Genomic DNA, 14,338 nt, shown 5'->3' on the forward strand with positions numbered 1-14,338 from the left:
ATTTTTCTGTAGTGTAGCTGCCCCCCTAAATAACCAACCCCCACCCCTTCCCAGATTCCTTAGATAAAAATTCCCCCCTTAGCTCTCCCACCTTATCCTAAAAAAATTGTACCATAGTGTAGCGTTCCCACCCGCCTCCACACGTGATCCTGTCCCCCTCTGATGCCCATCAATGGCTGCCCACCCGCCTCCCTGCAACTGTTTCCACCCACCAATGATTGTGACCATTGATGGCCAATGCAGAGAGGGCCACAGAGGCGCTCTCTTTGCATCGGATGGCTAAATTTTTTTATTACAGGATGCCTCAATATCAAGTCATCACTGCAATAACATGAAAGTGGCTGGAAGTGATCAGGATTGCTTCCACCGCTTGAAAACACTAACAACGTGCAGGGTACGTCGGTAACTACCATTTTCTGTACGACGTACCCTGTACGTCGTTGGTCCTTAAGGGGTTAATTACTGGAAAAATAGAATATATCACTTATTAAACAAATAAACTATTATATTTATATCTGCATCTTTTAAGTATATTTGTGTCAGTGACGGTTAAAAAGATGGAGCAACCTCCATTGGGCTGAGAAGGAGGGTAAAAAAATACTACTCCCCATCTGTCCTTTTAGACAGATCATGTCCAACAGCTGCCTAACCTCACCCCCTGACCTGGTTCATTACTCAGAACACTGGCAACTCCATCTTCCCCTGCCCTGACCTCGCTCATGGAAAACCCACAACTCCCCCAGTGTTTCTCAACCCAGAACCACCACTGATTTGTGTGCTTAATTTTACAGTGACTATTATTAAACTAATAACATTTTTGGCTGTTTATATAAATAGAACAACCACAGCCAAAAGCTAAAGATTATCATAATGTCACTGCTTCTTACCCTCTCAAAGCATCTCACACTGATCATTAGTCTGTGATGATTAAGACATCATGTTCTCACTCAACTGGTTGAGCATGACCTGGGCAGGGCTGTATTTGCAGTTGCTTGTGCAATGTTAAAAGAGGATGGTGAATCCCACCTCTCTTGCCCTGAATATAGATGCACTTGTTCCCTGGCTGAGAACATCCACACGCACCTTGTTTAATGGGGCCCTATAACTTGTTTTCATCAGTAATTTAGTTTACTATGATGTAGTAATGTTTACATTCTATGTCATGCTTTTTTAATTTGTGATTTAAAGGTAAATACATTAAAAATTTAAAAACTGAAGACATTTTTGAGTATGATCTTTTTAATAAACATTCTTATTTTTCTTTATTCCATTTCTTTTCATGTAGACAAACAGGTCAATAGTTCATATCTATCCTTCACTACAGTCTTAGACACCAATGACTATTCACAAACATTGGGGATATCACAGCAGATATTTAAAGAAGATGGTGAATTGGCAGGAACTGGGCAGCAATCACTATGTACAGAGAGTAATTTAGTCATCAAACAAGAGGAAAACATTTATGCCTTATCTAGTGAAATTATTATCCCAGAGGATAAACCACACACATTTACTGAGTTTTCAAAACATATTAAAGAAGGGAAAAGTCTACAGTCTAGCCAAATGATTCAAATAAAGGAGAAACCTTTTCAATGCACAGAGTGTGAGAAAAGCTTTAGATGGAAGTCTCCTCTACTAGAACACTACAAAATTCACACAGGTGAGAAACCACACACATGTACTGAGTGCGGCAAATGTTTTACACTAAGGAGTCACACAGGAGAAAAGCCTTTCATATGTACATACTGTGGAAAAGGATTTACACTAAAGAGTAATCTGAAAACTCATGAAATTATTCACACAGGAGAAAAGCCTTTCACATGTACAGAGTATGGAAAAAGTTTTACAGAAAAGAGTAGTCTGAAAACTCATGAAAGGATTCACACGGGAGAAAAGCCTTTCACATGTACAGAGTGTGGAAAAAGTTTTATACAAATGAGAAATCTGAAACGTCATGAAAGGATTCACACAGGAGAAAAGCCTTTCACATGTCCAGAGTGTGGAAAAAGTTTTACACAAATGGGTAGTCTGAAATATCATGAAAGGATTCACACAGGGGAAAAGCCTTTCACATGTACACAGTGTGGAAAAAGTTTTACAGAAAAGAGTAGTCTGAAAACTCATGAAAGGATTCATACAGGAGAAAAGCTTTTCACATGTTCAGAGTGTGGAAAAAGTTTTACACACATGGGTAATCTGAAATATCATGAAAGGATTCACACAGGGGAAAAGCCTTTTACATGTACACAGTGTGGAAAAAGTTTTACACACATGGGTAATCTGAAATATCATGAAAGGATTCACACAGGGGAAAAGCCTTTCACATGTACACAGTGTGGAAAAAGTTTTACAGAAAAGAGTAATCTGAAAAATCATGAAAGGATTCACACAGGAGAAAAGCCTTTCAAATGTACAGAGTGTGGAAAAAGTTTTACAGAAAAGAGTAGTCTGAAAACTCATGAAAGGATTCACACAGGAGAAAAGCCTTTCACATGTTCAGAGTGTGGAAAAAGTTTTACACACATGGGTAATCTGAAACATCATGAAAGGATTCACACAGGGGAAAAGCCTTTCACATGTACACAGTGTGGAAAAAGTTTTACAGAAAAGAGTAATCTGGGTTCCGGTGGAAGAGGAGGAGCAAGCACGTGCTGCTGAGCTACCTGCTGAGCTACCTGCTGAGCTACCTGTTTCAGCCCTACAGCTGCTGGCGGTTGTTTTCGCGCCATACCCCAGTTTAGGGGATAGCTAACGGGTTAGCCAAGACAACGCACCTGAACCTGAACAGCGATAAACTCCATCCCGCTGTTATTGCAAGAAGGGAGGTGATATCCCCCCAAACAGACGAATCGAGGCCAACTGGCTTACCCGGCACTCTTAACCAACTGCTCTGAATCATAGACATAATTTGCCGGGTAAACTTAAACCCCCACTACCTCTTCAAAAGGCATAGATAATAACCCAGGAGAAACCCCTTTTACCTTGGAAGATCCCTTTGCTCCTCTGCTCAGCTAAGGACAGAAATAAAGGAAAGTTCAACATTAGACGGCAACAACTGAAGCCGCATCTGTTGCAGCACGTACCTCATCTCCTGTTGCCGGGGTCTGCTTGCAGCGGGCTCTCCGGACTGCGTCTGCCCGGCGCACACTGCTCTCCCCCTTTCCCCCACGAACTGAGCAGAGGCGAGGCTGGGTCCTAATCCAACAGAGGACCAACTGCATCAAAGTCAGTACAGACGGGCCCACCCACCGCTGTGGTTGAATCCTTTCTCACCCCTCCCGCCAGCGTGCCCGGCATCACGGAACTCACACTGCGGAGTGATACTGAATCCTACATGTCTCCCTGAGGTGGCCCTCCCCTTGAGACTCCTCGCTGGATCTTTGGCTGTAGCGCAGATCACCCCATCCCTCTCCCACCGGTGCTGCGTGAGAGGGACTGGAGTAAGCGCTATCTGGAGGGCTAGGAACGAAGGAAAAAGCCCCTGCACGTAGGAAGCCTGCCTCTTGTTTCTCTTCCCTCTCTCCCACCGCTGCTGCGTGAGGGAGGGAGAGATAAATAGCTGCCTGAGGTCAAGACAAGGCAGAGGCACCTAAAGCTGCGGGAGCTGCATCTGCAGGTCTCAGGTAGGAGAGACACTCACCGTATATTCAAGAACCCCATCTTCCAGGGCAAGATAGAACACGGGGTACAGCTGGCGAGGAGAGGTGAGTTAACTATGCATCTTTAAGGACTTATCATTGTGCACCTTAAACTGAATGGGCTGCCTGGGTGAAGTTGGGGGAGCAGACAGGGATATCATATTCTTCTCCCAATATTAATATCAAGAATCTCCTTACCAAAGTCATAAAAGGGGGAAGGTAAAAGGGGAAAGAAGAAGAAGGGAAAGGAAAGGAGGGGAAGGGCTGAGTAGCCCTATATTACTCATACTGCACTGAACTGGACGGACCACAGTGGACCGCGGTCCACTTAAATAAGAGCTTTATCTCTCAGACTATCTGTAAACTTTACTAACACCGGCTTGAACTCTGGTAAAGGCTAAAAGAATAGGGGGAGAGGAGGAGAAAAAGAGAAGGGAAGAGGAAAGAGCTAGTTGCTTTACATCTAATGAACATATTACTAACGTTGATTGTTTATTTTCTGGCTGACAGATTAACAGCTGCTTTCACCATGAAAAATCTGCTATTAAACTAATATGGACATTCATGTTTATCTTGCTTGCAGAATAACAACCTAACTGCTGGACATTTCATCTCCTAACATATTGATTAAATGCATACCTAAAATTTATAAGCTTTAAGGAAAATCTAATACACTGCATATTCTGTTCTAAATGTTTAGGATCTAAGTTACTCTTTTATCCTTCTTTTTTTTCTTCTTTTCTGTAACTAACAATTTCTTCTAACTGTGTTTTTCTTGTGGCACAAGAGCAATTTGATTTTGTTGTCTAGGCAGATACGCTGTCCCAAGATTAATTGGTCTAATTTCACACTTAGAGATTCGAAAAACCAGGACACAGGTTTCCCTTCACTTAAAATATATCTAAAAGCCTGGAAATATTAGATTTTAGTTATAAAGGTAAGAAAGGCCTAATATAACAAAAATAATAAGAGAACTAAAATCTATACCTACTTACTTTGATTAGGGGAACCTAATGATATTAAAGTAAACCTGAGTTCCTTTTTTTTAGAGAAGGATTTGGTTCTCTTGTCTCTAAGCTACACGTCATAGGCTCTCTGACTGGTATGGGGACTCTCAATTATAGGAAGCCACACACATCACTTCACTAAAACCAAGGGTGCCAACATATAAATCCCCCCTTTTTTTTTTTTTTTTCTTTTCTTCTCCCCCGTCCCTCACTCTCCTCACTCCCTCCCCTAAACCTCCTCACTCACTTGTCACTCACATCCCTATCCCTTCCAATAAAATCACGAATGTTTTGCAGCACAGCACAAGTTAATAATTGATCATCACTCACACCATTATCACGTCTTATGGACAAATTCCTCCACAGCCACTCTCGGACTCCCCCACCAGCCATGACAGCTAAAGTAAGAGATAGAAAAAATAAAAATAGCATAGAGCTACCCACAGAGGAACAATCAACCCCAACCAATCCCTTACACTTAAGTGAAACATTTAACATGCAGGCTCTGGTGACAAACATTGCAGAAGCTTTAAATCCTAAGTTTGATGCCCTTAGGGCAGAGATCAAACAAGAAATTGTATCACTATCGCAAGAACTGAGACACTTCACTAACAGGATTAGTGAAGTGGAACAAAGGGTCTCTGATCTTGAGGATGTCACACTTACTCATAGTGCAAGCATAGATGCCACCGCAACTAGTCTGTCCAAAATGCAAATCAAAATTGAAGATTTGGAAAATAGGGCCAGAAGGAACAACATCCGCATTATTGACATACCTGAGGGGAAACAGCCTGAGAATCTAAATTTATTTATCACAGACACTTTAGTACAGTTACTTAAAATCCCTCCTAGCAATGCTCAAATAGTGGTAGAAAGGGCCCATAGAATAGGGAGGATGCAGGTTGATAATAGGGGCAATAATAGACCTAGGCCAGTAATAGCCAAATTGCTCAATTTCACTGATAAGGTAACCCTTCTACAACATTTTCGTAAAAATCAGCCCATCATGTTTAAAGAGAACAAGATTCTCCTATTTCAAGACTATTCAGCAGAGACGTCAGCGAGGAGAAGAAATATTGCTCCAATCTGCTCTAAATTTATTCAGCAGGGCTATCAGGCCTTAATTATGTACCCATCTAAACTTAAAGTTTTTGCCAGAGGAGGAACTCACCTTTTTGAAGGTGCACAAGAGGCAGAAAAATTCTTAAATCAATTAAGCTCTAGTGAGTAAACCGAACAGATATCAAGGACTCACTGTCATTGTTTTTTATCTTTCTTTTAAGGTAATGCTGACAGCGAAACTAGCCCAAAATAGCGTAGGTGTCTTGCGGGGGGTTTCCCCTTTTTTTTTTTTTTTTTTTTTTATTTATTTTTTTTTTTTTTTTTTTTCTCTCTCCAATTTCATATATCTATCTACTAAATTAAATGCTTAATTTTAAAATAGTATCTTGGAACGTAGGAGGTATCACCACTCCTATAAAGAGGAAGTCAATCATTTCTCAATTAAGGAAAATGAATACAGAAATAGCTTTCCTCCAGGAAACGCATCTTACCCTAGAAGAAGTTTTGAAGTTAAAAACATCATGGGTTAAGAAAGTGTTCGCCACTTCAGGACAGGGGAGAAAGAGAGGGGTAGCTATTTTGGTGGGGAAAAAGATCAATTCAGAAATTCTGCATGTTGGGACAGACCCAGAGGGAAGATCAGTGATCTTAAAAATAAAAATTGATAATCGTGTGTTCACAATGTGTAATGTTTATGCACCTAACACTCTTGATCCAGAGTTCTGGAATCAATTACAGACAGAGATACTCTCTGTACTGGAGGGTAACCTTATTCTCGCAGGAGATTTCAACATGGCTCCACAGTGTCTACTTGACAGGCTGAGACAAAACACAAAACAGAAAAAACATAAAAAAGACAACTTGGAATCTAAAATTTTCACTAGGCTTATGCAAAACTTAGGTGTTAGGGACATATGGAGGATGCAAAATCCCGATGCTAGAGAATATTCTTGCCTATCTAAAGCCCATAAAACATTATCAAGGATTGATCTTTTTTTGATAGACGAAAGACTCTGCACATTCGAGGTTAAGGCAAAAATCTTTCCTATATGTATATCTGACCATGGGCCAATATCTTTAGATCTCCAAGATAAACAGCCTAAGTTTAAGTTAAATCGCTTCTTTTTCCCCTCTCACTTAGCATCAGACATGAAATTCAAGAACTGGCTAAGAGTTAAATTTAATGACTACGACCTCTGCAACTCAGATTATAGAGATCGTCCTGCCATATTTTGGGAGGCAGCAAAGGCAGTAATAAGAGGGGAAATCATAGCTTATATGGCCATATTAAATAAAAAAAGGCAACAAAGAGATAAGGAATTAACACATGCAGTTATAAACGCATATAACAGATTCCTTCTTGACTCAACTCCTGCAAATTGGACCAAGTATATCAGAGCAAAAAGCAACAAAGATGATTTTTTGCTATACAGAGAAACCCAGAATGAACTAAAACTACAGTCCAAATTATATAAATATGGCAATAAATCTGGGAAACTCCTAGCTAGATTGGTCAAAAGCGAGAAAAAGTCTTCGCTAATCGAAAAACTGGTGCTAGAAGGGAAGGAAGTATCTAAGCATGAAGAAATAGCGCAAGAAATGGAAAAATATTATCAGGAACTCTATTCATCTAGATATTCAGATTCACTTCGAGCAGAGGACTTTTGGAGTAAAATATCAGTCCCCAAGCTACCTACTGACATAGCCGAAGCTATCAATATGCAAATCACAGAGGAAGAAATTAAAAAAACAATTTCTGACCTCGCTCTGAATAAAACTCCTGGGCCAGACGGGTTACCCAATGAGCTATACAAAATACTATCTCCCGAAATATCAACCCATCTTTGTAAATATTATAATTCTATCTATATAAAGGGAGAAGAGATGACAAAACTTTTTACATCCTCCTACACAACCCTAATACTTAAAAGTGGAAAGGATCCAACTTCAAGGGGGTCTTATAGACCAATTGCTCTATTAAATTCTGATTACAAGATCTTTACATCAATCATTGCTCAAAGGTTACAAAAAATACTAGGTGACATCATTCATAAAGACCAAGCTGGTTTCTTAAATGCTCGAAATTCTGCAGCTAAAATTAGAGAGATTTTGGTAACATCAGAATATCTTTTTAATAATGAGGAGGAGGGGAGAAGAGGGGGAAGGACCTCACCAGATCTAGCGGTCATCTCGGTTGATGCCGAGAAGGCCTTTGATTCCGTTCACTACGACCATCTTTTCACTTCATTAGTGAAGTTTGGCTTCACAGGTAATTTCCTTCACTTTATCAAAAATCTTTATAAACAGCCTTATACAAGGCTAATCGTAAATAACTTGTTGTCATCCCAGATAGTACTGGGCAGGGGGACCCGTCAGGGCTGCCCCCTCTCTCCTCTCCTCTTTAACATCTGCATTGAACCTTTGGCAACTGCGATCAGGCAACAACTAGAAGGTATTAAAATACAGGATTATGAAATAAAGTTAGCCCTATATGCAGATGACATTCTAATTTATCTATCAAACAGTAAAAAAAATCTTCCTAAATTACTACAAATCATTGATCAATTTGGGTCCTTTTCTGGATATAAAGTAAATACTACAAAGTCAGAACTATGCTGGCTTAAAAAAAACAGTTCCTCTCCCAGTAATATTCCCTTCCGATTAGTAAAAGATTCATTTAAATATTTGGGTATCCACATCCCGAGTGATCCCAAAGATCTTTATAAGCTTAACATCCTACCAATCATATCAATATTCAGGGAAAAGCTCAGAAACTGGGAGAGTTTGCCACTCTCCATTTCTGGACGGATAGCACTTTTCAAGATGGTCCTCTTTCCAAAACTGTTATATGTTCTACAGAACACGGCGATAATGCTTTTGGACAGGGACATACGAGTAATTAATAGCTTACTTCGGAGGTTCATTTGGCAAAAAGCAAGACCCAGAATCTCCCTGACCAAATTGTCATCTTCTAAAGCTTGTGGAGGCTTTGCATTGCCGGACATAAAGTTTTATAATCTGGCATTCTTAGCGCGAATAACGGCGGATTGGATCTGTTCCAGAGACTATGTCCTGAACAACAAATTAGAAGAGAAAATTTGCTATCCATACACACCTATAGCTCTCCTACACTGTGAACTTAAAGAGTGGCCAGTTAATATTAGAGCACTTAAAATGTTCTCAAATCCCCTGAGGGCCTGGAAGAAAATAGGAAAGATCTTTGATTTTAACTGCCAGATATCTCAATATTTACCGTTAATAGGTAATCCTAAATTTCAGGCAGGCATAGACTCAGCGGTGTTTAAACATTGGCACGCATCAGGATTAAACAGACTTATACAATTCGTGGATCAAGAGAGAAAATGTATTATAGCATTTGATGAACTTAAAACTAACTTTAATCTTTCAAACAAGGATTTCTTTGCCTATCTACAGGTAAGGCACTACATCACAGATACTATGAGACCAATTAACTGGCGGTGTGACCTGGGTAGGCTGGAGCTCTGGCTGACGCTGGTAAGGAACGGGTTAATGTCAATTACCCCATGCTACCATCTACTGGGGGAAGGCAAAGGGGAACATCTCCTTGGAAAGTTAACCCAAGCTTGGAGCTTGGTCCTGCCACAAGAGCACATTGACAGCCAATTCATAAAAACCTCTATTTGTAGAGTATCTCAGGCCACAATCTCAGCCACCTGGAGAGAGGCTCATCTAAAACTTTTACATAAATATTATTATACCCCTGAGAAAGCATTTAAGTTCAAGAATCTAAATTTTGATAAATGCCCTAAGTGTTACATGGAGGCCGCAGACCTGAGACACATGATCTGGGATTGTCCATTGATTAGACAATGCTGGTATAAAGTTGAATTCTGGGCAAGAACGTCACTTAAAATCTCCCCTCTGGGTCTTTCACTGGTTCAGGTTATATTCTGTTTAAATAATCCAGAAGAACATAGCCCCAATGGAAAGTTAATTACCATAATTATTTTGGCAGTTAGGTATTTAATCTTCAAGAAGTGGAAGTCAAGAAACTTACCAACAGTACCAGAGATTAAAAATTTTCTTAAAAAGCAATGCATTATAGAGCAGCGAGACACCAATATTGATAAGGAATCGGATATTCAGTCCTTCTTTAATAAGTGGGCACCATTTATTAAATCCCTTACACCGCCAGAAATTGATCAAGTAATATTTCCTTTTCAAAACTCAGAACTGGTACTTTTGGGATTATGGTAAAAGCAAGACACATTATCTTTTCTCTTTCTCCTGGTACGATACAGGAGAATCCTTTTGTTTTTTTTATTTTTATATATCTATAAATATATATATATATTTTTTTTTTTTTTTTTTTTATTTTTTTTTTTTTTTCCCCCTCGCAAGACTAACCTTGAACACGTTGATATTACTATCACCTGAGATAGCTTAGGATCTTATCTACAAGACATGACCTTCAATGTAAATCTCCAGGGATGACGATATATGCTCAGAGGAGGGGGGGGTGGGGGGAGAGGGAAAGATTGCTCCTGGCTTTGTTCCTGGCCATAGTTGTGATATTGATATTGACGGTTCTGTTGGGGGGAGGGGAGGGAGGGGAAAAAAAAAATGGGGATAAAATATACTCCAACAGAGAAATTATAAGCATTTAGGAATGACAGAATGGAATTTAATTCATAGTATTTTTATTTTATTTCTTTTTTTTATTTTTTCTTTATTTCTTTTGCTTGCTGATGTATCTTTGACTGTTTATTCTTTGTTTTGGAAATTATCGAAAAGGTATAAATCTGTTGGAGTTTAATAAAGATGATTTAAAAAAAAAAGAAAAGAGTAATCTGAAAAATCATGAAAGGATTCACACAGGAGAAAAGCTTTTCACATGTACAGAGTGTGGAAAAAGTTGTATAACCATGAGTCATCTGAAATATCATGAAATGATTCACACAGGAGAAAAGCCTTTCACATGTACTGAGTGTGGAAAAAGTTTTGCACATATGAGAAGTCTGAAAGGTCATGAAAGGATTCACACAGGAGAAAAGCCTTTCACATGTACAGAGTGTGGAAAAAGTTTTACACAAATGAGTAGTCTAAAATATCATGAAATGATTCACACAGGAGAAAAGCCTTTCACATGTACAGAGTGTGGAAAAAGTTTTACACAAATGGGTAGTCTGAAATATCATGAAAGGATTCACACAGGGGAAAAGCCTTTCACATGTACAGAGTGTGGAAAAAGTTTTAAACAAATGGGTAGACTGAAATATCATGAAAGGATTCACACAGGGGAAAAGCCTTTCACATGTACAGAGTGTGGAAAAAGTTTTACAGTAAAGAGTAATCTAAAAACTCATGAAAGGATTCACACAGGACAAAAGCCTTTCATATGTTTAGAAAGTGGAAAAAAGGTTTATTATTGAAATCAGGTATCACAAAATACCAAATATTTACACACAAATAAACTTTATATACACAGTGTACAAACCTTTTTACAGTTATCCTAAAGTGGACAAACTCTCTAAGTAGAAGCATCAAAAGAGATTTAATTGTAAATAATACTTTCTAAATCCCAGTTATAAAAGCCCCAGATTGGAAGTGCTCTCCTGTTGTCCTTTGTTCCTCTATATATGTGCACCTCAGTTTCTCTCATATCAATGTGATAGAATCCAAACACCACACAGGAATATACAGATCTGTCCTCATACTGACCACTTACACAACCATTCATCACCAAAGCACCCCCAGTGTTGTTTATTAATATACCAGTGTTAGGAGTTGTACGTTTGATTTACATAGGGGAGGAAATAATTACATTTACAGAATAAAGAGTCTTTATATGAATAGAGTATTAGAGAATTATATAAACAAGAACATCAGTCTCAAATGATTGACATCTGGGAGATATATTTAATTTGCACATAATGTGGATAAACCTTTTCTTATAGAAATAGATGCATAGCATTGTACATGTTATATACCAGAGGAATTACTGAGGGGAAACTGATTTTTTTTTAATAAGACACAATATCAGTAAGCGGTACATACGTGACCATAATCAGTTTAATTTAAATGGCTACTATAACTAGGGGGCATTATATATCTGATAAATCCCTTTGTATCAAGAGCACAAGGTATATTTATACCATTGTGTGCATATATCATGTAATGCTGCTTTTGACTATATAATGATATACAATGTTTTTTTCTTAAATAGAAAGAGTCCACAGCTGCATTCATTACTTTTGGGAAATAAGAACCTGGCCACCAGGAGGAGGCAAAGACACCCCAGGCAAAGGCTTAAATACTCCTCCCACTCCCCTCATCCCCCAGTCATTCTTTGCCTTTTGTCTCAGGAGGATGGCAGAGACGTGTCAGCATTTTTCATTTTAGTTTTTTGTCTCTTATGGAGGGTAGTACTCTTCGGAATTTAAGTAGTCTTGTCAGTCTCTCAGTTAGGGCTTGTATGAAAGTTAAGGTCCAGAGATGCAGGAAGTTTCTTTCTGCAAAACCATCCTGACTCATATTATCAGCTCCTCAAGCAATTAGCGTTGTCGAACTTCAGTCCGCTGCCTGCTTTCTTCTCTCAAGTACATAGCAGAGGCAATGCGTATTCATCACACTTGAAGGGGTCTCAGTGAGTCTCTGTTAGATCTTGGAATCGAGGTTTAATATCTCCTGAGGAGGATTATTGGATTATTATCCTCGTTACAGTTATGAGGGATACTGATGCTGAGACTGTACTCATTTCAGATTCAGTTACAGATGACTCTGATTCCGACACAATTATAATATCTAATTCAGATTCTCTGTCCAGTGATGAATCCAGTGTTGCCTCATTGACTTCAGTCAACCATTCTTGTTCCATATGCCATATGAGAGCACCCAGTTCCTCGGGCTCAGGGAACCAGGGATCTGCTGAGCCATCCGCCTCTGGGGGTCATGTCTCCAAGGGAGCGAGTTCCCTACCGATTCTTCCTCCTACACATGCACGTAGCCCAGTTTATAGTTCCTCCACGTGGGGTGGTGTGTTCCCCCCACAGTTTGCAGCATGTTTTAGCCTTCAGATAATGTTGGCGCTTGCTCGTCTGCATACGTGTCTTTGAGAATGTGTTCATGCCCCTTTGTCCCGGGTATTCCACCTTGGGCTGGGCCTCTGCAGTATCCTAAGGGTTCTATTCCAGAGTGTTGTGCCTTTCGGTACCGGATTGCGTGCCTTCGCGTATTGCTCAGACATCTGTTTGAGTTACTGAATGACCCTATAGTTCATAGATATGGGAATTTTCAGTCTGATGGTCAGAATTGTACAACTCGTTAGACATATGGGGATGAGGTAATCTCCTATTGTCCTTATATGGAGTTCTTTCCCAGTTTTTGTAAGATGGGGCTCTGTTTGGCTGGTCCTACGGGTAGGCCTGTGTCTTTTTTGGACGTTAACCGTCGGGTTGCCTTATATTTTATTTTGTATCCAATGGATTTCTTTTATTTGTTTTTTGTTTCCTTCGGGAACCATCTGGAATTGATACTCTTTGTTACTTCTGCGGAAGTTGTTTGGACATGTTAGTCCTATGTTTAAAAAATGTCTGTTTCGTTTTCCCCTATGAGGGAAGGTTTATGCAGCTTGATGGTTAGGATTCCAGGTACAGGCTGGTCCTATCAGATCCGTTCAATTTTGCAGCAGTTCAGACACATGGCGCTGTTCTGCTGAGCTGGTTCAGTAGATGGGCTGAGTTCTCAGGTTATCATTGTTTTTCATGTTCCACTAAGCATTCGAGAAGAACTGGTAGGTTCGTGAGGTGGGAAGGATTGTCTCAGTCCTTATAGCCTCCAGTCATAGATGTCTGGGCAGGGTGTTCCGCTGCGTCACTCTGTCATCTGATTTCATCAGAACCTAGAGTTCCCATGAGGGAGAGGGTTGGTGGGCTTGGTGGGCTTAGGCCCCATCACCGCTGTTTGAGTGGTTTGGTCTTCAGTTTTAGGTCCATGGATGGTCCTGTTGAGACTTGATCCTACAGTTGTATGGATAGCTGTCCAGCATGCGGAAGGTTTTGCATTTGAAGCCTATTGCAGCTCTTGGCACCTTGTAGGTGTATGTGTAAGCGGTTTCTAGTGTATCTAGATACAGCTTTTACTCTTGGATGTGAGGGTCTAATTGAGTTATGAGGCCTTTGGGTCTCCTTACATGTCTCCGGGTGAGTTAGATCTCCTCTTTGGAATCGGCGTCCTGGATGATGGTTGATCCCTGTGGGTACTTTGTTTAGCTCAGGGTTACCTGGAGCTGGGAAGGTTTAGCACCTTTCTCTTCCCTGTGCCCTCTGACTGTGTGGAGTTGATGGGGAGACTGATCCTGCTTGTAAGGGACCTCAAAGTATCTCTTCTGTTGTCCTGAGGCTCGGAGAAGTCCCTTCTTGCGACTCTAGTCCTGCTCCTTGGAGTGTTGGGTTTTAGCTAGGCGTGGTTCCTTCCTTTGGTCAGGGCTTTTGAGTTCTCCTTGCTGTCTGGATTCTCTGGATATATTTCCATTTCCCTTGTCTGGCTTTTTGGCCAGTTGGGATGGTTAGTTCCAGGGTAAGGTTCCTGAACTTTTACGCACCCAGACCTGTTTCTCCCTGAGATTTCCACTTTATGTGGCTTCACTCC

At 40.1% G+C, this 14,338-nt stretch overlaps 1 protein-coding gene across 1 annotated transcript in view; it reads left to right on the top strand.

Annotated features, from left to right (window-relative positions):
- LOC128659949 (oocyte zinc finger protein XlCOF6-like) overlaps nt 1-11,300 on the top strand; it is a 133,223-nt gene extending 121,923 nt beyond the window's left edge. The window contains exons 3-4 of the mRNA XM_053713540.1: nt 1,286-2,611; nt 10,529-11,300. Of these exons, the coding sequence (XP_053569515.1) occupies nt 1,286-2,611; nt 10,529-11,121 (1,919 nt within the window). The 3' untranslated portion in view covers nt 11,122-11,300. The remainder of the gene's footprint in view (nt 1-1,285; nt 2,612-10,528) is intronic.
- The last annotated feature ends 3,038 nt before the right edge of the window (nt 11,301-14,338 follow it).

This window comes from Bombina bombina, chromosome 5 (genome assembly GCF_027579735.1).
Source record: "Bombina bombina isolate aBomBom1 chromosome 5, aBomBom1.pri, whole genome shotgun sequence".
Lineage (NCBI taxonomy): Eukaryota > Metazoa > Chordata > Amphibia > Anura > Bombinatoridae > Bombina > Bombina bombina.